We start from the raw sequence: 25,559 nt of genomic DNA on the forward strand, positions 1-25,559 counted from the left end.
AGCTAAATCCCGAGAGCAGAAAGGGGCCCTAAATCATATGAAATCAAGAGAGAAATAAGTACTTTGTTCATAAAGTTGGAGTGAATAATCAAGACATAAGTTATTTCAAATTGAATGTATTTTATTTTAATTCCATGAATTACCAACGACCAACTGATATGTACCGTAAAAAATTCCAGACGCTTCAAGCGTAAATTAACACCGTAATTTTCATTCAAAAATCTTACAATTTCATTCACAAAAATCCAATCATCCGTTCATTTAGATTTACAATTTAATTTATTATTGTGAAGTATTTTTAATTCAAAGTTAATTTGTAATCCTCATGCATTGCTTGTGAAAATGATGGTTGAGACAACATGTCGATGATTCTGTATCATTTTTTCGCTGACGGTTGAGAATCATCACTTTCTTCCTCATCATCATCGTCATCATCATCTTCATCATCGTCGTCATCATCATCATCCTCGCTATCATCATATCCGGGATTATAATCATCATCCGAATCGGAGTCTGAAAAAAGATAGGACAAATATTAGCTCCAACATTTTCTATAACTTGAGCCACAGATAATGAAAACAACGTTTATTTGTATTGCAAAAACAATAATTGTGTTTCTTAACTGTCTTTACTCCGTGAATAGGCCCATATGCACCATATCGGTTTAAACGGAGATTGATAAACTGTTGGTTTAAACTGGGAATGTAACCACTACATCCGTAAACAAAGCCATAGTGCATTCTGGTGACGTCAGCACAGGTAGGGCTCCTACACCTTAGACCACTAATTTTAGAATAGACGCCCCATACTGAAAGTCGCCGATGAAGCCAACATCTACTTCCATATCGCCCCATCGTGACGTCAGCATCATATAGAAAACTTTTCTGTAGAGTTTGTTTACATTGTAGTTTGTTTTGTATAAATAATATTGAAGGGTTATATCTTAGCACATTCTTAAAATATCACAGTTCCAGGTCTCAAAAGATAAAATCTATCTAATTACAAACTCTACAGAAAAGTTTTCTATCCGATGCTGACGTCACGGTGGGGCGATATGGCAGTAGATGTTGGCTTCATCGACTTTCAGTATGAATGGGGCGTGTCTATTCTATAACTGGTCTAAGTCCTACACCAATAAAAACACTAGCTGATATAGATCAGCTGAAATCAACAACTTTTTATTGGTGTAGGAGCTCTACCTGTGCTGACGTCACCAGAATGCACTATACGGCTTTGTTTACGGAGGTAGCGATGTAGCACATTATAATAAAATGTGACCGTATCTTCGAGTAAACCACGTTTAGTGCTAAACCAAGGCCTAAAATAAGGTACCAAGGTAAAATAAAACCAAGGTACTTAATGCAAAAGGCCTTTAGAATGTTATAGTAGAGCAAAATAATCAATTCCTTATTCGAGTCAATTCATGAAATATGTTTGAAAGTTTTTTCCACAAGTACTGTTTATACAGTAATTGCAGTATAATAGCCTACTCTCCTCATACGTGTAAATGCATAGGTATCACCATCTAAATGCTGATAAATGAATAAAAATATAAGTTTACAATTGAAGGGGTAAGTGGATGAAGATGATAAAGTAACATTTCCTAGAGCACCACACAATTATTATCAGATAGATTAATAAATGCCAATTATTTTGTCTCTTACAAATAGGTTCTCTTACTAATTTCCAGAAGCACCACAATATTATAGATAGATTGATTATTGATTATTGAATAATAATGATTAAGTCTCTTACTATTTCCTGAAGTTCCTCCATAATATCCGTTATACTCTCCACTCTGCCCATAATCATCGTAGTCATCAGGTCCACTCTGACCTTGTCTGCCAAACTTATGCGAGCGAGCTGTGAAATACCAACACAAAATTAATATTTCTAATAAAATATTCATTCAATAATTACCTAGTTTAATTGTATAGTAAGAGATGTTATGATATTTCTCCATAATACTTACTTACTCCTCGGCTCTACAGGACTTTACAACCCTTGGCCTCCCTCACATAGCCTCTCCATCTGTCTCGATCCTCGGCCTGCCTCCTCCAGTTACGAAATCCAAGCGTCCTTAGATCGCGTTCCACATCATCCGTCCATCTTATTTCTTGGTCGACATTTTCTTCTTCTGTTATATATTTTCTTCTCCTTCCATATACATTATTTCACCACTCTTCCATCTCCCATTTTCAACATATGCCCCATCCATCGTATTCTGCCAGCTTTTGTTATATATTTTCTGTATATATTCTGTAAATATTCTGTATATATTCTGTATATATTTTCTGTAATATATATTCTGTTATATATTTTCTCCTTCCATATACATTATTTCACCACTCTTCCATCTCCCATTCTCAACATATGCCCCATCCATCTTATTCTGCCAGCTTCTATCGACCGCACGATGTCTTCATTGTTTAAGAATTCCTCTATTTCATAACTTTTTCTTCCTCTCCAGAGACCATTCTCAAAAACAGGGCCCAAGATTCTTCTCACCACCTTTCTTTCAAAAACCCTCAGTCTTTGCATATCTCCAGCAGTAAGCACCCATGTTTCCGATCCATAACACACCACAGGCTTCACCAATGCTTTGTATAGTTGCAATTTTGTAGCTCTTGACAGCATTCTAGATTTGAACAACTTAATACAAGCATAGTATCTTCGTTTCCCGCCATGATCCTGTTTTTATTTCTCCATAATAAATTAAATAAAATTTTCATAATAGATGTTGAAAATTATGTCAATTGACTATATTTCTACATGGCCAAAAATCGATATGACAGCGTTGCAGAGCTAGAAAAGGATAGCGTTACCTGCTTTGTCGAATGATAGACAAGGATAGCAATACCTATTTCATCAACTACTGTTTTTGTAACGTGTGCCTCACTATAGTCACGTTATTATTGAAAGAATAAGACGCTGATGTTGTCAATACCACCATATTTGTTCTGATGATTCAGCTGAAGATGTGGCGGGTGTTGCCATGAAACCCTGGTTCTGTAATTTGGGTTTATATTGAGCAAATATAGTGGTATTGGCAACTTCAACGTCTTATTCTTTCAACAATAACGTGACTATAGTGAGGTCCACGATATAATTGCAGTATTTGATTAACATTGGTGTTGATATCTTTTTCTATCATTCGGCAAAGCAGTTTGCGTTATCCTTTTCTAGGTCTGCAACGCTGTCATACAGTCTTTTTTACCATGTAGAAATATAGTCAATTGACAAAATATTCAACATCTATTATGAGTATTTATTGTTAAATAATTGTAAAATATATTTTCTTATCGAAAATAAAACATAATTGTTTATTTCAAACAAGAATGAACAGTCAATATTACAATTTTCAAACAAGAATGAACAGTCAATATTATATCAAGATATACTGGTATCAGCTATCCTCTATGAAAGGCAGTGGTAAGGCAGGGAATCATCAACGTTGTTCTCCTATCTTTCTACACTCCTTTTATAAAGTGGACCTCACTTTAGCTACTGATATCATTGTGAGAACATTGAATCCCAATATGCTGTAAATCACCCCGAAGACTTCTGCTACTGCGAATACTAACAACAGGGTAAACAGCTCGATGGAAATTCGATGAGCGCTACTATACAAAAACTATGCGTCAGCGTTCGAATTGATTAGAGTTTGAACAAAAAAATGCAACTTCCAATTTATTTCCATCAGTAAGAACATTATTTTTACACGTTCCTATGGGATTATTCATAGTCGCTCGGCCGGGCAAGTAGAATAGTCCAATAAGAAATCAAGAGAATCATATTTTCACAGTACAAATAAATAAATACAATTTTATTGTCAGCCAGCCAAAAAAGCACAAGACAAAGTCACACAAATAGAACATGAAATAGACAGTTCAGAGACACATTGTTACTATTGCATTGCTATTTAGATTACTAATTGAGAAAAACTAAACCAGAAAAAAATGAAAGAATGAAGTAGTATGAATTGTGGATGGAAAATCAGACAACAGAAAATAAATGAATGAACATAGGCATGCTGAGATAATAAGATAAGATATCTTTTATCGTCAATAAACATTATACAAGACCAGTTCCTTCAAGGATCATCCTTGGTGAATAGAATGAATGAACTATAATTGACCGAGCGAAGTGAGGTTTAAGATTCAAGTCGACGGTTTGGCATTTCTCTCAATGTTTAAATGTTTATATGTTTTTATGTTGCGCATTTACGGCGAAACGCGGTAATAGATTTTCATGAAATTTGACAGGTATGTTCCTTTTTAAATTGCGGGTCGACGTATATACAAGGTTTTTGGAAATTTTGCATTTCAAGGATAATATAAAAGGAAAAAGGAGCCTCCTTCATACGCCAATATTACCGTAAAAATCAGACTATAGAATTATTCATCATAGGAGTGGCCGTAGTCGAGTGGATCAGATGCTGGCTTCATGATTCAGAGACCCGGGTTCAAATCCCGGCCCGGGCAAGATATTTATCTCGGGCCACTCCCGTGTTTCGGATGGACACGTTAAGACGTCGGTCCCGGCTGCCTAAAAAGCAGTCGTTAGGTCATGTCAGAGGCCCTGAAATTGATCAGTTGCGACCTGAAAACTCTGACACCAGACCTGAGCCAGCCAGGTCACTCGATATTATTATTATTATTATTCATAAATCAGCTGTCTAGTGGACTATAATACTACCCGTTCATAAACATCAAAAATATTGAAAATCTATCTTTCCATCAACGTTAGTAGACAGTTGACTATAATACTACCCGTTCAAAAACATCGAACATCTTGAAAATTGTATCTTTCCATCAACGTTGTAGACAGTTGCAGCCAGACTATCAGGTCAGCGCTCACACTCACATTCCGGGACGACACGGTACGATAGGACAGAAAGCTCTATATTTATTTAGGATTTTTTCTAGACATTTCAAATTTATAAATTATTTATTAATTTTTGAGAAAACATAACAACAGGTCAATGTAACTTACTGAGCGCGAGGTCTCCTGTTCACAAAACTACTAGTATAAGATACAGATGGATATAAATTGGAAATTGCATTTTTTACAGCATTTAATTGCGATTTTCGTTTAAAATAATAATTAATGAATGAATTAGATAAGGATACTTACTAGACATGCTAAGATCCTTGGTGAGCGACGTATCATAGCTGCACTTGGGACAAGGAATTGCCTTGTTCTTCTCATACTTGAATCCTTTCCTGCGAACATGGTCCTCACAGAAGCACGTCTTGCAACGCAGGCACGAGTACTGGCCTAGTTTGTTGCATGACTGGCCTGTTAAACACATTTACATCAATCTCAAATTTATTTATTCCTTGTACAATTACATACATACAGTCACATAATATACAATATAGCCTAATAAATTTATCAATAGATACGAAAGAACTTGAAGCTCACAAGAATATTGTCTGATCGAATCCCCAATCATCCTCAAGCCAATAGTCCTAGTATTTGTTTATGGTGAAGCTATGTGACGCTGGCATTCTCTCATACTGTGCCGTTATTACACTCTTACACTCCCAACAACACACTAATAATAGACAGGAGTCGACAGTGATCGGCTTGAGTTGACAAGAAATAGGCTTGAAATTTGGAACATGGATGACCTATGCAATGGGATTTCTTCTTAGGGTAACCGTCCACAGGAATCGTTTTTAACCGATCCGTTCGGCCGTTGGATCGGACGAATCTGCCGGTGGTTAATTCGGCCGAATATGGTCGTCCATTGGAACCATTTATGTCAGTCTAGTTGCCAATTATTGAATTAACTTCTATCTTAGCCACCAAAATTTTTCATAAGCAATGATTTCATTGAGATTTTGGAAATTAAATAAACAAATATCCACTAAATTAGTTATTCATTACAATAATCTTACCTTCAACAAATATCTACTAAATTAGTTATTCATTACAATAATCTTACCTTCAACAAATATCCACTAAATTAGTTATTCATTACAATAATCTTACCTTAACAAATATCCACTAAATTAGTTATTCATCATTAAGCAATCTTTTTTGACAGGTTCCTTTGAACATCACACCGATGATATCATTATTTTGTCTCGCATATCCCACAATAGAAAATGCTCTTGAACCAAACTTATCAACTTTCCATTGTCCATAGTTACAACTTTATAAAACAAAAACTTCAAAAAACAAAAACAAGCAAGACTGAAACAATTTTGGGTTAGGAACACGTTGTTGTCTCAGCTCGACTAGTTAGTTCGGCCGGAGACGAACGTGCATGGCCGTATGAACTTGTTGCAATGGACGAGCATCTATTGCTTTCTTTGTTGGGGGATCGTTCGGACGAGTTCGGTAGTTTTCGACCGATGCTAGTTCGGACGAAATCGGTTCCAGTGGACGGCCCACCTTATGCTTGTATTTTCTCAAACAATAGACCCCAGCTGATATAATTCAGTTCAAGCTTCTACTTCCGTGCAAATGGCCCTAAATGATTTAAACAAATAAAGTGAATTGAAAACAAATGAAGTGACTAGAACAAATGAAGTGACTAAAACAAATAAAGTAACTTAAATAAGTAGGACTCACACTTGAGGTTCTCAGACTCGAGCACTTGACAGGAGGCCTGATGCTCGAACTGGTCATCTTCACAGAGGAAATTGTTGCAGAAGGAACACTTGAAGATACGACCGCCGTGGTCCCAAACGCCTCGCTCGCACTCGTGGCAGATGGCCTCTTGCAGCGGGCAAGTGCACGCGTGCGACGTCAGACAGCGTCTGCCGTGACACACCCATGCCTCGCAGTGGTCGCAGATTGCGCCCTGCAAGAATAGTATAAAATATTCAATAATAGAATTATGGTTAGAGAAAAGATTATCAGAAAAAGTAAAGACTGTGATGTATAAAGGAGCTTGCAGATTTACGCGCCGCGAACACGAGCAATTCACTTTTAATCAGCTGATGCCAAGTTTTTCTATCTGTATCTTACCGTTTCTGTACAAATACAGGGTAGAGAAGAATGGAACGATTAACAGACGCTAAAGAGTGAGAAATACTGGTCATATGAAGAGAAGGAGGAGGAGAAAGATGAATAAGAAAGAAAAGAAGGAGGAAGATGATTGTGGAGGAGGAAGGAGAGAGAAAGGAGAATTGAGAGAGAAAAAATGAGGACCAGTGGGTTCCTGTAGTCACCAGTGATTACTCTTCACTGTTACTCCTCAATTACTCCTCAAGTGATGTAAGTTAAATTTTACCGTTTTCTTACAGTTTTTGCTGAAAAGGGAAATTCGAGTGTTCGAGGCGCGTAAATGTGTACACATCTTAAGATGTATCTATATAGGCTACCTATCATGTTGTATGGTGCTGAGACAAGGACGATAACAGAAAGAGATAGAATACAAGCATGAGAAATGAGGTTACTCAGGGCAATAAAGGAAAAACAACACGTAGAGATAGAGTTAGTACTGTAGAACGCTACGGTGGAGAGAGCAAGTGCACTCCTACAACACTCGGAGAAGGATAAATTTGGATGTGCCAGGATGTCGTTTGTCGAAAGTGAGAGACTTTTTCCCTGTGTTGGCGCAGAGGATGTTCAATGATTTGCCAGAGCCGGTGAATGTTTTCAGGTCTTCCTTGCCCAAGTGGCTAATTGAAGAGTTTACAAGCCTTTTTTAATGAAGATACTTGTGAACTGTTACACTGTCATAGTGATCAAGTAGAGAGTGGTCTGTTTGTCGAGTTTATTTTAAATTTTGAAAATGACGCGATCTACCCAGGAATGGCCTGGTCTTTGATCGAGGGATTGGATATTGTCAATATGTGAAACAAGCTGAGGCACCAGAATGGGTAGTGTCTGTATTTGAAATAAGCTAGGATACCAGTGAGACACTAATTCAAACCTGAGTTCACTATAGATTGATGATGGTGAATTCATCCAAAATTAATAGGCTATCTAAAAACTGTTTTGATAAATAAGTGGTTTCTACAATAATTTCAAGCAATTTTCAATGAATGGTTTCTCAGTAGTGTCCTACCAAATCCTGGTGTCTCTGGTATGATGAGTGCAATTTGAACTGATGTCCCATGAATCATATGGACACATGGTGTACTAATTTAATACGAGTCTAGAGGCATGTTAAGTTCTGCAATGTTTTTTTTTAAAGCAAACTCTGCTCTTGATTAGGTACTATAATTCCTAGTCCACATGTTGGCCAAGGCTGGTAACCCAACGTAGGCCAGCACTGGCAAACCACCCATCCACACACTGACACAGTTCGTCATTGGCCTCCACTAGACCAATATGAGGATGCGGCTTGACTCTTGGAATAATATTGTATGGCACCTACTGGAAGCTGAATAATAGTTTGTACATACCACCATAGCCATTCCAGTGGTGAACACTCCAGCATGACGTATCACGCAGTCTCCTGTCTTCAACATGCATTTTATTTTACCGCAATGTGCACATTGGGGTAGACGCTGAACGCTCTGACAGAAATAGCAGAAGGCTCTGTTCTTCTGCTTTCTGTGGCACTTCTCGCATTCCTAAAAAATATATAATAATTTTTCAATAAACTGGCTAGATATTATGTGTATGAAAGACATATTTTCAGTTCTGCAAAGATCAGCAGTTTGCATAAGAACAAGTGAAATCCGATTATGCAACAAAAGATTGTATATTTGGAAAAGGAGAACTTGATAAAAAGATTAAGAATAAAATATATCGGACAGTTATTGTACCTATCTTGCTGTATGGAAGTGAAAGCTGGGCAATGAAATCATCTCATGAAAACAAGATAAGGACAGTAGAAATGAAGTGCCATAGAAAAACTGTTGGAAAGACAAGAAGAAATACTAGAATAAGGGAAGAAGTGGGCATGAGAGATGTCAGTTAAAGGATAGAAATGAGGCAGTTGGGCTGGTATGGACATGTACAGCGAATAGGGGATAATTGCAAAACAAAACAGAATGTTAATGTGAGAGTGTAAGGAAGGAGAGCAGTAAGACATCCAAGGTATTCATATGAGGATCGGATTGAGGAGATAGGAAAGAGAAGAGGAAAAACTGTTCCAGAGATGAAGAGAATGGCGTTAGATAGGGAATCATGGAGGAAATGGACTGAGGCTACCCCAACGATCTAAAGGCGTACTGGGGAAAGACAAAGAAGAAGGAGAAGAAGAAAAAGTGAAATCCAAGTTACTCCTAGCTAGTGAAATGAAATCACAGACACTACAAACTAAGAATACATCCTTGTAGTCTTTAATGCGGCATTTGACAGGGATGTGATACAAATGTTGGACTTGTAGAACGACAAAAATAATGATATAACTGCTGAAAAAGTAAAATAAAATTAAAGTTAGGTACTCCTATGTAATGAAATGAATACAGGCTACACATTGAGATTGCATTGTAGACTTTAATGCAGCATTTTACAGCAATATGATACTTAAATGTGTAGCTTATAGAACGATAAAAATAATGAGATAATAATTGCTAAAGATAAATTTACTTACCATAGCTGCATTGCATGGGAATTTACCCAGTGACATATTGTCCTTCGCAGTTCGAATTTCCTTTTGCCGAAGCTTCTGCTTTTCAGCTTTCTTACGTTGCCCTGTCTTCTTCTTCGGCATTTTACAGGAATTTAGTTTTTACTAATCTAGAAAATATAATTTACTCAATAAATAAATGTGGATCACAACGTTTCTAACCTTCAAGCACACCGATATTGAAAGTTAGTACTGTCACAAACAGGTGATGACGAGTTTTATGAAATCAGATGATTTTCGAGATATTGTTGAATTATGAGTTGTGAGATAAGAGTTTTTTCATTTTTAAATGTATTAAATTTAAAATCAACTCTAGAACTATGAGAAGAATGCCAGTTTGATGAAATAATGCAAAATTTGTAATAAAATTACTGAAATTTGAGGTTAGAATAGTTTGAGGTTATGTTGCTTAGTCCTGGAAGTTCGACAATCGTCCGGTAGATGGCATAAGCGTTCACTTTCGCATCGAACTTCGGCGGCCATCTTGTTTTTGCGTTCTTGCATGCGTGTTGTCGTCAGCTTGCAGCTTGAGAAAAGTCAGTGCTGATTTGTCACTTGATGAGTGAGCTTGTGTCTTTTTGATAATTTGTGAACTGACGTGAAGTAGGTTATGAGTTCGTTTAAAGTTTCTTGTTGCAAAAATTGTTACTAGTTTGTAAGTAAAATGGGTGTTGGACTACAGGCTTTGGAGTTTACAGACTGCCTGACTGATAGTCCATATTTTCGTGAGAATCTCCATGCTCATGAGAAGGAATTGGATAAAACTAGCCAACAGATTAAACGGTTGATTAAGGAGGTTAAAGATTTGCTGAGTGCTGCTAAACGTAAGTGATTAATTTTTAATTGATTTATAAAACTGTAAAAAAAAATAGAAAACAATCCCTCCTTAGTGATTGTCTTTTTATCAATCCAAAATCTTCAATGCCAAATCTTAACCTCCATACTGTATCAGTACAGTGATTGCCTAGATGATTTGGGATGCTGTATAATTCCAAATAAAATGTCCTCTCTCCTGTGTAGATAGCCTTATCAGTTTTATATTTTAATTGCAGTGTATTATTATTATTATTCCATAATCAGTTTTTATTTTTATTGCTATTACTAATTTATATATTTTTATTGCTATTTATATTTTAATTTTATTATTATCGACTTATCAGTTTTCTATTTTTATTGCTATTATTAATTTATATTTTTATTGTTTTATTATTATTATTATTGCCTTATCAGTTTTATATTTTTATCGCTATTATTATTTTATATTTTTATTGCTATTAATTTCTATTTCAATTGCATTATTATTATTATTATTGCCTTATCAGTTCTCTATTTTAATTGAAGTGTATTATTGAAGGGATGTGTAAATATTTTGAGATAACTTAAATAAGCCTTGTATAAAATGAAAGTTTTTAAAAATGTTGGTAATTTAAGCAGAGGTACTCCCCAAATAATCTCATGGACGCACCCACTCGAAACCCCCAAAAAATTGGTAAATTACCCCCTAATAATTCAAATTTGAGACCCCCCTGAGTATTTTTGGTACCCCCTCTAAGATTCTGTTTTGAGACTCCCCCCACCGAAAGGATTTCAAGATTCAAGTTTGAGACCCCACTGAGTATTTTTGGTACCCCTCCCCCTAAGATTCTGTTTTGGGACACCCCCCACCGAAAGAATTTAAAGTTTGAGACCCCCTAAGAATTTTTGGTACTCCCCCTAAGATTCTGTTTTGAGACCGGGCCATTAAATTCTATAGTTTTCTTCACACTATAGTGGAGTCCACGTTCTAATGGTAGTAGAGAAAGATAGTAGAACAGCGTTGCCAATTCTCTGTCTTGCTATTGCCTTCTAACTTATAAGTTAGCTGAAAATAAAATCCTCAGTTTCGAAAACAATGAATTCGTTACAAGAATACGTCATCTAAAAATTTGTCTATTCATCATGATACTCTTCCATTGTTGCTATCCTTGTCTATCTTTCGTCAAAGCAGGTAACGCTATCCTTTTCTAGCTCTGGGAGAAGAGCAGTTTTTGGCTAAGCCTCTTGCTTTTTTTCAAAATGTATAACTTTAAATTGTATTATGAAATGAATATGTTCGTATTTGATGAATAGAATAATGTATTTCAGCCACATACCTTACTAGATGGCTGGATTCGCGCAGATCTAGTTAATTACTATCCACATTAATATTGAATTCCATAAATATCTTGCTGCGTCATTTAAAAATCTAGTATTACATCATTTTACAAAACAAATTATTCTATTGGTAATTGTGCAATGAACACAAGAGATTAGCCTATTTATTTTCAAACTCATCAATATCCATTGATAATATTTTTCTACGTACTATCTTTAATTCATAATGAATATTTTAGTAAAAATTATCTGGTTCATTTGAGATAGTAAGTCGAGTCGTAAATTTGTGAAAAAATTATCTTTTTTAGTAGCTTACAGCTAAACAGTATCTGCATAAATCGATGTCTACTTTGTCATATTTGTCATAGCTTGATTTCCAATAAATCTTATCAGTTAGAACATTATTTTGATTTGAAATAATTGAATGTAAAAAACTGTGAACAACATGGTTGGTTATTGAAATTTCAATAACCAATTTTGATTTATTTACTGAGTTGAAATGCGCTTGAATTTTATTGTTACTTATCTTGTTCCTCTCGAGATTAAACAGTTCTGTTCACATATTTTCCTCATTCGAATGTCGTTTACTGATTCCCTATTCAGATTCATAGATTTTCTGCTTTAAATGTTGGACTACCTTGATATTGATTGGGGATTTTTCAGGGTTCTCCTTTCCTTAGGATGATATGAGTGAAATTTTGGCTCCTCCCCATAGAAAATTAAATTCATGAATATTTAGGTTCTATAGTGAGGTCCACGTTACAATGGAGAAAGATAGGAGAACAACGTTGTCAATTCTCGGCCCTACCAATGCCTTTTATAGAGGATAACTAGATTAACTACTGATAACGGTATATCTGATGTAATATCAACTGTTCATTCTTGTTAAGAATAATAAATTACACTTTATTCGTCAATAAAATAGATTTTCCAATACTTGAGACTATGTAGTATTATTTAATCATTAATTCTACATTTCTATATTGTTTAAAACGATCTGGGGAAGTTTCGGAGCTAGAAAAGGATAGCACCATATACTTTGTCGTATGATAGACAAGGATAGCAACACCAATGTTGATCAAATACTGCCATTATAACGTGGACCTCACTGTAGAGCTCAATTATTCAGGGTGCACTCTATAAAAGAATTTTAATTTAAGAATATTTAGGTTCTAGATTTCGAATTTGGCTAAGTTGATAGTATTGTTATGCAGCTGATATCCACAGTAGCCTAATACATTTTAGAAAATTCTTCCACGTACCAAAATCATCTTTATTTATTCATTTAATTACTTATTAAAATGATAGCCTTTTAATGATATCATGGGTTGACGCTGCAAACGAAATACTAATTTCAACCTATTTCTGACTATGTGTAACCTTATCTAAATTTGGGAGAGGAATGGCACAATGTTACCTTATTTTTCCTCTCCCTATCATTTTGATGATGTACTTCTTGTATGAATCAATAAGGAATAAAGAATTTGATAAGTTATTATAGAGAAAGCTGATTAATTTTTCAGACGTGGTGATGACAGAATAGGAGATATAACTTGGCAGAATTTGAATTATCATCACGTAGCTCCCACGTTGACTGGAGTAACAATGAATGGTTTAGCCTAATCAAAACTGCTCCTAATTTGAATTTCTGAACGTTTTGATCTGAATTTTGATGATTTATTCACAGAGGAAGGAATATTGAGGAAGGATTGCACACTATGATTATTGATGGTTAGGCTAAGATGTAAACGTACAGTGAGATAGGCTTAATAAAGTCAGCACCTGATTAACATTGGTGTTGCTATCCTTATCTGTCATTAGACAAAGCAGATAGCGCTATCTTGTTCTAAGTCTGCACTGTTGCTGAATTGTTTGGTAGCTGTGAAGAAATATAATAAACTACCAGAATAATTTAATATCAATTGAGAAAATGTGTTATTGAATCAGAATATTTACTATCAATTAGGAAAATTTGTTATTGAATCAGAATATTTACTATCAATTAGGGAAATTTGTTATTGAATCATAAGAAAGTATTATATTGATTCTCACTTCAGCTAGAAAATCAAAGATAGGTGTACAGATGATATCCATGTAAAGAGAGCATTGACTAGATGTGAGTTTTGATTGAAGATTGAACAGCAGTGAGGTCCACGTTATAATGGCAGTATTTGATTAACATTGGTGGTGCTATCCTTGTCTATCATTCGACGAAGCAGATAGCACTATCCTTTTTTAGCTCCCAACGTTGTCAGACAACCGTTTTAACAATGAAGAAATGTAATTGATTAACAAAATGTCTTATCTTAAATGAGAAAGTCTATGATTATTTTTAATAATTGAAAAGATTCTTTCTTCACGAATAAAATATAATTGATTATCTTAAAGAAGATTGAACAGTTAATATCAGATCATATATATATATATATATATTATATATATATATATTATATATATATATATATATATATATACCAGTATGAGTTATGATCATATATATACCAGTATGAGCTATGATCATATATATACCAGTATGAGCTATACGGTAGTGGCAAGGCAGAGTTTATTTTAATAATATATAATAGCAATTTCTCTGATCGCCAATGAATTGCAACCAGAGGAGATCATTAATTTGCATATACATATTAATTAGATTAGAATCGGCAACACTGTTCTGCTATCTTTCTCCACTGCCATTATAACGTAGACCTCACTATAACAACATTGACCTCACAGCACGGATGTCACTGAGACTACTTTTCAAACCGCCAAGTTGGATATCAGGTGACTGCAATTCTATACTTGAAAGTGCACCTATCATAATATCAACTAGCACTTGTTATTTCACACTGTACGCTGTATTCAGATTAAGGCTGTCTCTCATTTACTGTCTCATAATCTTCGCTCAGTTACTCTCATTGAGCTAGAGAAGGATAGAGTGTTTCTACTACCATTGAGTCAGAGAAAGACGAGTGTTTTTTCTCTCTTTCATTCACTCTCATAATCTTCGCTCAGTTACTCTCATTGAGTTAGAGAAAGACAGAGTGTTTTTATTCTCTCTCTCATTTACTGTCTCATAATCTTGGCTCGTTATATCATTGAGATAGATAAGGATAGACTGTCTTTACTGCCATCGAGTTAGAGAAAGATAGAGTGTTTCTACTCTTATTGAGTTAGAGAACTCAATATCTATCTGCTTCGTCGAATGATAGACAAGGATAGCACCACCAATGTTAATCAAATACTGCCATTATAACGTGGACCTCACTGCTGTTCAATCTTCAATCAAAACTCACATCTAGTCAATGCTCTCTTTACATGGATATCATCTGTACACCTATCTTTGATTTTCTAGCTGAAGTGAGAATCAATATAATACTTTCTTATGATTCAATAACAAATTTCCCTAATTGATAGTAAATATTCTGATTCAATAACAAATTTTCCTAATTGATAGTAAATATTCTGATTCAATAACACATTTTCTCAATTGATATTAATTATTCTGGTATTTTATTATATTTCTTCACAGCTACCAAACAATTCAGCAACAGTGCAGACTTAGAACAAGATAGCGCTATCTGCTTTGTCTAATGACAGATAAGGATAGCAACACCAATGTTAATCAGGTGCTGACTTTATTAAGCCTATCTCACTGTACGTTTACATCTTAGCCTAACCATCAATAATCATAGTGTGCAATCCTTCCTCAATATTCCTTCCTCTGTGAATAAATCATCAAAATTCAGATCAAAACGTTCAGAAATTCAATTAGGAGCAGTTTTGATTAGGCTAAACCATTCATTGTTACTCCAGTCAACGTGGGAGCTACGTGATGATAATTCAAATTCTGCCAAGTTATATCTCCTATTCTGTCATCACCACGTCTGAAAAATTAATCAGCTTTCTCTATAATACTTATCAAATTCTTTATTCCTTATTGATTCATACAAGAAGTACATCATCAAAATGATAGGGAGAGGAAAAATAAGGTAACATTGTGCCATTCCTCTCCCAAATTTAGATAAGGTTACACATAGTCAGAAATAGGTTGAAATTAGTATTTCGTTTGCAGCGTCAACCCATGATATCATTAAAAGGCTATCATTTTAATAAGTAATTAAATGAATAAATAAAGATGATTTTGGTACGTGGAAGAATTTTCTAAAATGTATTAGGCTACTGTGGATATCAGCTGCATAACAATACTATCAACTTAGCCAAATTCGAAATCTAGAACCTAAATATTCTTAAATTAAAATTCTTTTATAGAGTGCACCCTGAATAATTGAGCTCTACAGTGAGGTCCACGTTATAATGGCAGTATTTGATCAACATTGGTGTTGCTATCCTTGTCTATCATACGACAAAGTGTTTTCATTCTCTCTCTCATAATTTTGGCTCGTTACTCCATTGAGATAGAGAAGGATAGAGTTTTTTACTATCATTGAGTCAGAGAAAGAAAGACAAGTGTTTCAACTCTCTTTCAATCACTCTCTCATAATCTTCTCTCATGTACTCTCATTGAGTTAGAGAAAGACAAAGTGTTTTATTCTCTGTCTCATAATCTTGGCTTGTACCACCATTGAGATAGAGAAGGATAGAGTGTTTTTACCACTGAGCCAGAGAAAGACGAGTGTTTCTACTCTCTTTCAATCACTCTCTCATAATCTTCTCTCAGTTACTGTCATTGAGTTAGAGAAAGGCAGAGTGTTTTTATTCTCTCTCATTTACTGTCTCATAATCTTGACTTATTCCACCATTGAGATAGAGAAGGATAGAGTGTTTTTACTATCATTTGAATTGGAGAAAGACAGAGTGCTTCTACTCTATTTCCTTTACTGTCCCATAATCTTGGCTTGCTCTACCATTGAGATAGAGAAGGATAGAGTGTTTTCACTCCCATTGAGTCAGAGAATTACAGAATGTTTCTACTCTTTCTCATTTACTATCTCATAATCCTGGCTAGTTCCACCATAGACTTAGAGAAGGATAGAGTGTTTTTACTGCGATTGAGTTAGAGAAAGATAGAGCTTTTCTACTGTTAGATAATTAAGGACTGAAAATTTTGTGAAGTTAACATCTACCTATTGTAAAGTTAACAGGACTTAACCTATTTCGGACTATGTGTAACCTTATCTAAATTTGGGAGAGGAATAGCACAAGGTTACCTTATTTTTTCTCTCCACATCATTTTGATGATGTACTTATTGTATCAATCAATGAAAAATTAAGAATAAATAAAAATAAAAGAGGAGTAATATTCAAGAGGAAGTATTGTGAACTGTACACTTTCTCAGAATTTGAATTGAGAAGTAGGCTGAATCACTACTGTTTAACAGATTTTTTATGTGTATTCTCATTAAATCTGAACACAAATTCCATCAAAAATCGAGTGTTTTATGAAAAAATCACCCCTGGCAAATTAGCGTACACATGTCCCCACTGCATGCAATCTTCGATGGCTGGGTACAATGGCCCCCTGTAACAATGGTGGAGGTATTTAACTATCTGACAGGTTTTCCGCTACGCTACAACAAAATAAAATTGAACAACAGGTTTCGGGGGGCGAGGTTACAATAGACAACAATAGGATGGCTACAAAACACAGTGAAAACAATCAATCGTTGGGAAGAGGGAGTATGAGTGAGAGAGAGCGAGTTAGTGAGAGTGTAGGGGGTGGGAGAGTTAAGGAGAGAGGGGGTGAGAGAGTGAAAGAGAAAAGATAAATATTGAGGTGGTGACGAAAAAGTTGATAGCTTGTCATTCATTGATTGCATATCCAGACCTCAGGTCCATGTGAATATCATTCCTGAATTAAAGCACTGTCGGTTCACGACTCTTCCCTGATAAGTTATGAATCTCAATCATGATTGAAATACTAGGATGAAGATTTTTTGAGGACCACTTTCTATTTGATTCAATTTTAATTATTTTTGTGTTTTTTATTGTACAAAAATATTATCCTTATGTATGAGTTCTTGTAAGAGTATGTAGAACTGACAGCAGATTGTAAATCATATTGTTTTGTTTTTTATGAGGAATAAAGAACTTTTTGAATTGAATATAGAAAATTTCGAAAAATCGTTCTTGGTGTGCAGACAATGATTGAGTTTATCAAGACAAGACTATATTATTGTGAATGATTGTATGGTTTATTATGAGTTTACCTAGGATTTATAAAACATTTACGTTTTAAAAAGTTTGTCAGATTCTAAACTAAAGCCGTGTCTACACTGAACAAACATGCTTGTGGAAAAAGTTTGGGCAAATTTTATTATGTTTGACAAACAATGTTTGCCCGTGGCCAGTGTGGATATGTCACCAAACAAAATATTTGTGGGGAGAACAGGTGTATTACAGTGTATGCTGTAAAGGATAGCAATACCATTGCTAATCAAACACTGCCATTATAACGTGGACATCACTATACCTGTACTAATGCTGCTTGATACAATAGAGAAAAGATAGTATAAGTAGTTATCTCATGTTGTTGTGTATCAAGTTGAAATGATACTGTATCATATTGTGTTGATAATGTATCAAGTTGAGATGATAATGTATCATATTGTGTTGATACTATATTATGTGTGTTGATACTGTATCATTCTGTGGTGATACAATACTATGCTTGGTGATACCATAGAGAAAAGATAGCATGAGAAGATATCCCATTGTGTTGTGGTTTACAGCAAACACTGAAAATGTTTGGAAAAACAGTAATGTTTTGTTTGACAAACAATGGTTGTCCAAACTTGTTAAAATGTTTGTCCCTGACCTCCTCAACAAACATATTTGCTGAACATTTATGTCGAAGTTCAGTGTTGACACGGCTTTAAACTCTGGTTAGCTAGATTAATTAAATTACGTTCACAGGTGGTGAAATTACATTATAAAGCGAAAATTATCTCTTAAAAGGGATTCCATGACTTATCACTTAGTAAGTAACCAAGATACATTGTTATTGATAGAAGGTGTTCGTCTTAAAACTACTACAGTAATCCGATTTTGAATAAAGTTTTAAGGCTTCTGTCCCTTCAAGCATGGAGTAATACACTATACTCTCCTTAGAACTATGACCTCCATTATTTTGTGCTTCAAGTTATGAAACTCAGCGTTTTTTCAGTGAGATAGTTTATTTATCAAGATAGAAGTGTTATTTGTGAGTGTTGTCAAGTATAAAGTCTTGAGAAAAGGCTTATTCTGGGGACACCTATCTCATTCAAAAGTAAAGAATGTATTATGCCTCTTTCCTGTATAGGGCCGCTTGTAATATAAATAGAAATAAAAACTTCATATCACTTGAAAATGGCATCAATGTTGAAACAGTCATGTTGTGATAAAATAATTCAAAAAAGGGTACTGAGATTTTTTATTTCCATTTAATGTATTATGTCCATCATGCCAGATTCAGAATGTATGTTCTAGAATGTATTACATTTTATAGTGAGGTCCACGTTATAATGGCAGTACGGAAAGATGGGAGAACAGTTTTGCTGATTCTCTGCCTTGCCACTGTCTTCTATAGAGGATAGCTGATACCGGTTATCCAAAGATCTTGTAGAGATATAGACCCACAATGCCTATGCCTTCCCAATGATAGCTCTTACTTGAAATTGAAGGCCGCCATTGGGGTATTTTAGCACGAAATATTATATCTATATGTTTGTAATATTATAGATTACAAAGGCATTGGTATGTAATAATCTTATAGGTTGCCCCCTCAATGGCCGATTTCAATTCCAAGTACGGTGTTCCAACAGTGAGTACTCAATTCCAACAATTCCAACAGTGAGTACGACACTAGCGCCGCATGTGAGTCTATGCATCTTTAAGGTCTTTGGGTTTATCTGATGTAATATTCACTGTTCATTCTTGTCTAAAATAATCAATTATGATGAAAGAAAGTATATTTTTCAATAACTAAATATTGAATGAAATTAGAGACTCTGTTAATGAGTTTAATGAGTTGATTGCTAAAAGACGACCTGGCAACGTTGCGGAGCTAGAAAAGGATAATGCTATCTGCTTCGTCGACTGATAGACAAGGATAGCAACACCAATTTCGATCAAATACTGCCATTATAACGTGGACCTCACTACATCATGTCAAATTGAAAACTTGTAATTTTGATTTGATGAAGAATCATAAGTTTCATTTAAATGATTCATGCGAATAATTTGAAATTGTGATGATGTTTGAATAAATACAAATGATTAAGATAGAGATATCTGCTTTGTCTAATGACAGACAAGGATAGCAACACCAATATTAATTAGATGCTGACGAACTTCATAGCGTAAATCTGAGTAAAGATTGTCTATTCTATAGTGAGGTCCACGTTATAATGGCAGTGGAGAAAGATAGGAGAAAAACGTTGCCAAACCTCTGTCTTGTCAATGCCTTCTATAGACGGTAGCTGATAAAGGTTTATTGATGTAATATTAACTGTTCATTCTCGTTCAAAATAATCAATTATATTTCATCAAGCAAGAAATTGAATTTTTCAATAATTTCATAATAAATTTCCATAATTGAGATGAAATATTCTTTTAATTAATTATCAACTCTACATTGTTAAAAGACGATCTGGCAACAGAGCAAAGCAAGAAAGAGATAGCGGTATCCGCTTTGTTGAATGACAGACAAGGATAGCAATACCATTACTTATCAAACACTGCCATTATAACGTGGACCACACTATAGTAAAATAAACAAAAACTCTCCCTCTCATCTCTCAACACTATTGCTCTTTATTTGAAGCAATGAGAAGCTTATCACAAAGTGTCAATTGAATTGTTATTTAAATCTTTCTCTATTAGCTAGCTCTTTCTTTATTAGAGGAGAACTCAACAACTGATAACCCTGTGATCTGAAGTGAGTGGCTGATTATTTCGATGGAATTTCTTGTTGAGAAATGATTGTATTTGGTTTCGTAGTGTAGGCCTATCACTCACAGTGTATTTTAACAAGTCTAGTTTGAAGCATGTCTTGCTTTGGGGAGTTGTATCCAGATGTGTCAAATTTTTTTAAAGCCAAATTGTCAAGTACTATGATGAGTCACGTTATAAAATCGTCAGCACCTGATTAACAATGCTATCCTTGTCTGTCATTAGACAAAGCAGATATCTCTATTCTTTTTCCAACTTCGCACTGTTGCCAGATCGTTTGTTGACTACGAACAGACATGATGAACTACCAACATATTTCATCGTTTCTATGGAAAATTATTAAGGGAATCATAAGAAAAATATACTTTCTTGACGAATAAGATATAATTGATTATTACTTCAAGCAAAAATGAACAGTTGATATTACATCAGATATACCGGTATCATCTAACCAGTGGCAAGGCAGAGAATCGGCAACATTATTTCCCTGTCTTTCTTCACTGCCATTATAACGTGGACCTCACTATAAAATCACTTGTAGGGTATGTGAGTAAAGTTAATTATCTATCTGTATTATTCCAGTTCTTTTGAGACTGAGGCCCAGTTGCACAAAAACCTGTTAAATTTCAATCATGATTAAATTCGACGAGAATCAATCGGATACTTTTTTCTGAGAAGAAGGCTTCTCTTATTGGTTCTCTTGGAATTTAATCGGGATTAAAGTTAACAGACGTCTGTGCAACCGGGTGTAAGCTTATCAAACGGTGACTCATGGTTTTCTGATTGGTTATCTTGGAATTTAATCGGGATTAAAAGTTAACAGACGTTTGTGCAACCGGTTTAAGTTCATCAAGTGGTGACTCATGGTTTTCTGATTGGTTCTCTTGGAATTTAATCGGGATTAAAAGTTAACAGACATTTGTGCAACCGGGTATAAGTTCATCAAGCGGCGACTCATCCTATACTATTAAACGAGCAATCTCTGTTTATATGTTTAGATGTTTATATGGTTGTATTTCACCGGATCTCGAAAACGGCTCTAACGATTCTCATGAAATTCAGAACATAGTGGATTTATAATATAAAAATTCGATTGCACTTGGTCTCATCCCTGGGAAAACTCGCTGAAGGACATTAAACTATAATTATTATTCGTCCTTGGAAAAACAGCTGATAATAATTATTTCGTCGTCTGTTGATGATGGAAATGAGTGAGCGAGTTCATGTGTGTGGGACTGTGTCCAAATTATGACTCAGCGGTTGAACTTTTGTAATCATTCAATCAGGTACTTAGTGCCGGTTGCAAAAAAGCCGGGTTATTTTCAATCCTGATAAATTCCAGTAGAACCATATTTTTGAAATGGTCTTCTGGGATTTGGTTCACGTGAAATTAATCAGGGTTAAAATTTTACCTTTTGTACAACCGGGCTTTTGTGAGGGAAATTTTTGCATTCCTCTGAGAATTAATCTCAATTACTGTGATTAGATAGAACATTTCTGTATGAATGTTATTATAATTTTTTTATGCTTTTGTACTCCAGGGCGAAGCTCGGTCCCCTATATTATCCTGTATTATTCCAGTTCTTATGAGACTAAGGCCCATTTGCACAAACGCCTGTTAAATTTCAATCATGATTAAATTCTATGAGAATCAATCGGCAACTTTTTTCTGAGAAGAAGGTTTCTCTTATTGGTTCTCTTGGAATTTAATCGGGATTAAAAGTTAACAGACGTTTGTGCAACCGGGTGTAAGTTTATCAAGCGGTGACTCATGTATTAACATTGAAACAACCCAGCTGTAGGACGAGTCTTATAAAAAGCAGACCTCTGTTGAAGTGCGGTAGTTGTACTAGAAGATGTTCTGCTAAGTTTACCTTATAAATAGAAAGCGATCAACTGTAGTTGTAGAGTCTGGTTCTCTCTAAATGGTATCAACGTGTCTGTCTGCCTGTTGAGCTTTCTTTACTCTATGCATTAAATTACTCTAGTGAGGTCCACGTTACAATGGTAGTAGAAAAAGATAGAAGAACATCGTTGCCAGTTCTCTGCCTTCTATAGAGGACAGCTCCAATATAATCGAGAATCATATTTACATGATTTGAATCTGACATGATAGAGTGCACGTCCACGTTAGGATGACAGAATTTGATTAACATTGGTGTTGCTATCCTTGTCTATCATTCCACAAAGCCAATAGCTCTATCCTCTAATTTTTTGATTCATACAAGTACATCATCAAAAATGATAAAATAAGGTAACCTTGCGCTATTCCTCTCCCAAATTTAGGTAAGGTTACACATAGTCCGAAGTAGGACTATGTAATATCACATATGTAATACTTCTATCTCCGCAACGTTGACAGATAATTTTTCAGTTTTTCAATAACATTTTTAACTCAGTTGCCTACACTGTAACCTATATAATAGAGACACAATAGAAGTAGATATCCCATGGTATAGGGCGTTCATGTTGCAACTTTTACTGTTATCTCAAGCAGATTACTGTCGATTATTGTCGATTTTTACTGTTTTGTTGGGGTGAGAGTGTATGAACGGCACAGTATGAGAGACTACCAGCGTCATAAAGCTTCACGGGAAAGAACTACGTGGACTATCGGCTTGAGATAACAGTAAAAGTTGTGACATAAACGCCGTATACCATGGGATATCTTATGCTATCGTTTCTCTATGCCTGTATCTATCTGACTGCATCGTTATTAAAATTATTTATTATTTATTTATTTATACGTGGATACAATAACAAATCATATAAATATGATTGGGAAGGAACAACAGGCTTGGCCCAAAACTATTCCATTCCCAAATTTTGATTAAATGTCCAAAAAATAGGTTATGTTTCTTCTGTAAAAAGTTGAAGCTCAACTTTCGTCCAAAAATAAATATGAGATGCAAATTTTAAATTTAGAAAAATTAAAACACCAAATTATAGTTAAATATTACACTTAATTATCACTGCACATTGTATTAATTAAGTTATTTTATGAATTTTGAAGCCAAAAATACACACAAATTCTCACTAAGAACAGCTGATGATCTATTCATGAAGAATATTCCGTCTTAGTGAGATCATTGTTACCCTGAAGGATGCATGTCCGTTTTCGTGTTTATTGAGAGTGTGCTATGATATTTTCTCCGGTTCTCATTCAGACATTTACCATTAATTACATAATTTTATTATGATGAGAGTTACACTTTGTAGAACGAAAAACATTTCCTCTCATGAAAATTCGATGAGCGCTACTATGGCTTCGTGTATAAAGTGAGCGCTGCTATCCAGAGATTGTCAGTTTGGTGTAAGGGTAAGCATTCCTGACCGACAATTGGGAGGTAATGGGTTCGATTCCCGGGCTGACAAATAATTTTTGCTCATCGTAATTCCATCTATTTGTTGTCAATATTTGCAGTAGCAGAAGTCTTCGGGGTTAATAACAGCATTTAATTTGGATTTTCGTTTAATAATTTATTCATTAGCATTTGAATAATTATTGCAATATTTCAGTAATTTCCATCTGTAAAATAGATTTCTCATCTATTATTTACAACTTTCTACTGTATCAAGGTACTAACTGTTTAGGTATTGACTGTACTAACACTCCTCACTTTCTATGCTTTAAAAAAATTCTATAAATACTTTTTCTCACATTTCTTTTGTCTTTCACATCCCACATCCTCTTACTCAACTAGGTAATGTTTTGCATAATGCTCATGTGAAATTCTTAGCAATAAATTCTAATTTAGTTGCATCTGCATCCTTCATAATGCAAACATAAATGATGATTACTAATTTGTATCACATAATTCTAGCAGTCATTGAACTTGAAAATAAACAAGTGTTTGTTCTTAGTCTCTATTTTGTAGCCTATCTTTCTAATGTCTACTGAATTTAAGTTTTTCTCGATCTGTAATAGATGTCATTAATAGCCTCTTGGAGAAGAAAAAAATGCTCATCCAATATTTTAATTGACCTTTTTCAATTGGGGAGAGAACTCGTTGATAGTCAGTCGTTGTGAAGAAAAAACATTTGCTTGTTGAACTTGGCTTACAATATTTAATTCGTAGCATATTGGCTGGTGGTGTATTTTTTCAATTAGTTTTTCGATATTGTACGTCATCATCTGTTATAGTACTCAGTTTCTCTCTCTCACTCTCTCTCTCACTCACTCTCTCTCTTTGGTAGAGAATTAGTGGGGAGGATATTTTTAATATTCTTTCCGAAGAATGGACATTGATATGTCCAAAGCTCCGCCAATTTATGTAGATGAATAACAATATAATTATCTACAGTTATTATATTACAAATTACTTTTCCATATCATATACAGTTCAATAATTATTTTCTTAGTCTATATTATGTAAATTCATCTATAATTTTGCTGTATTGTAAGCTATTGTATATAAGTGTATAAGCCAGTATATTGTAATCTACATAAATAAAGTACTCAATCAATCAATCAATCAATCAATCTCACTCATTCACTCTCTCTCTGTCTCTCTCTCTCTCTCTCTCTCTCTCTCTCCTCTCTCTCTCTCTCTCTCTCTCTATTCGCGAAGAGGATAAGAATAGATTTCTATTTTCTTTGCTATTAGGCCTACGTTTATTAACTCTTTTCGTTCATATGAAGTGTTGAAATCTTTTCTATTTTTCTTCCCTGAATTTGATCATTTCATTGTCTTTGAGGGCCGTTTGCACAGTGAGACAGTTTAAACTTGATTTTATTTTAAACTGGATTAAATCCGTATCAAGTCTCGTTTGTTATAATGTGTTTAATTTTGAGTTTAAGCCACCAGCTGATTGAATCGAGTTTAAGCTTTGACTGTGCAAACGGCCTTAAGTGTGGTAATAATCTTTGATTCATAATGGGCCGGTTTCCGAGCTCGGGATCTAGCTCGGATCAAAGTTCCAGACTTTGAATAGCTGGAGTCAGAAAATTGGCTTTCCGAAACGGGGCGCAGTCGCAGTCATTGTCATA

The 25,559-nt window shown here is 34.8% G+C and overlaps 2 protein-coding genes across 2 annotated transcripts in view; one reads left to right on the plus strand and one right to left on the minus strand.

The window, feature by feature from the left end:
• Positions 1–100: 100 nt before the first annotated feature.
• LOC111057663 (zinc finger protein 330 homolog) lies at positions 101–9,964 on the minus strand. The gene is made up of 6 exons (XM_022345115.2): positions 9,509–9,964; positions 8,370–8,540; positions 6,586–6,817; positions 5,137–5,301; positions 1,756–1,863; positions 101–513 (listed from the first exon to the last, which is right to left on the minus strand). The coding sequence occupies exons 1-6, from the start codon at positions 9,626–9,628 to the stop codon at positions 377–379; spliced, it is 933 nt and encodes a 310-aa protein (XP_022200807.1). The 5' UTR covers positions 9,629–9,964; the 3' UTR covers positions 101–376.
• Positions 9,965–10,065: 101 nt separating this feature from the next.
• LOC111055991 (rho GTPase-activating protein 10) overlaps positions 10,066–25,559 on the plus strand; it is a 115,468-nt gene continuing 99,974 nt past the window's right edge. The window contains 1 exon segment of the mRNA XM_039438653.1: positions 10,066–10,368. Within this exon segment, the coding sequence (XP_039294587.1) occupies positions 10,209–10,368 (160 nt within the window). The 5' untranslated portion in view covers positions 10,066–10,208.

This window comes from Nilaparvata lugens, chromosome 12 (assembly GCF_014356525.2).
Source record: "Nilaparvata lugens isolate BPH chromosome 12, ASM1435652v1, whole genome shotgun sequence".
NCBI lineage: Eukaryota > Metazoa > Arthropoda > Insecta > Hemiptera > Delphacidae > Nilaparvata > Nilaparvata lugens.

Excerpts from the sequence above, each read along its gene's own strand:
- LOC111057663 (XM_022345115.2), bottom strand. The coding sequence starts at position 9,628 with ATGCCGAAGAAGAAGACAGGGCAACGTAAGAAAGCTGAAAAGCAGAAG. Across the intron at positions 6,818-8,369 it reads CCACTGGAATGGCTATGGTG|GGCGCAATCTGCGACCACTG; the intron begins GTATGTACAAAC and ends CTATTCTTGCAG. Across the intron at positions 514-1,755 it reads TGGAGGAACTTCAGGAAATA|ACTCCGATTCGGATGATGAT; the intron begins GTAAGAGACTTA and ends ATCTTTTTTCAG.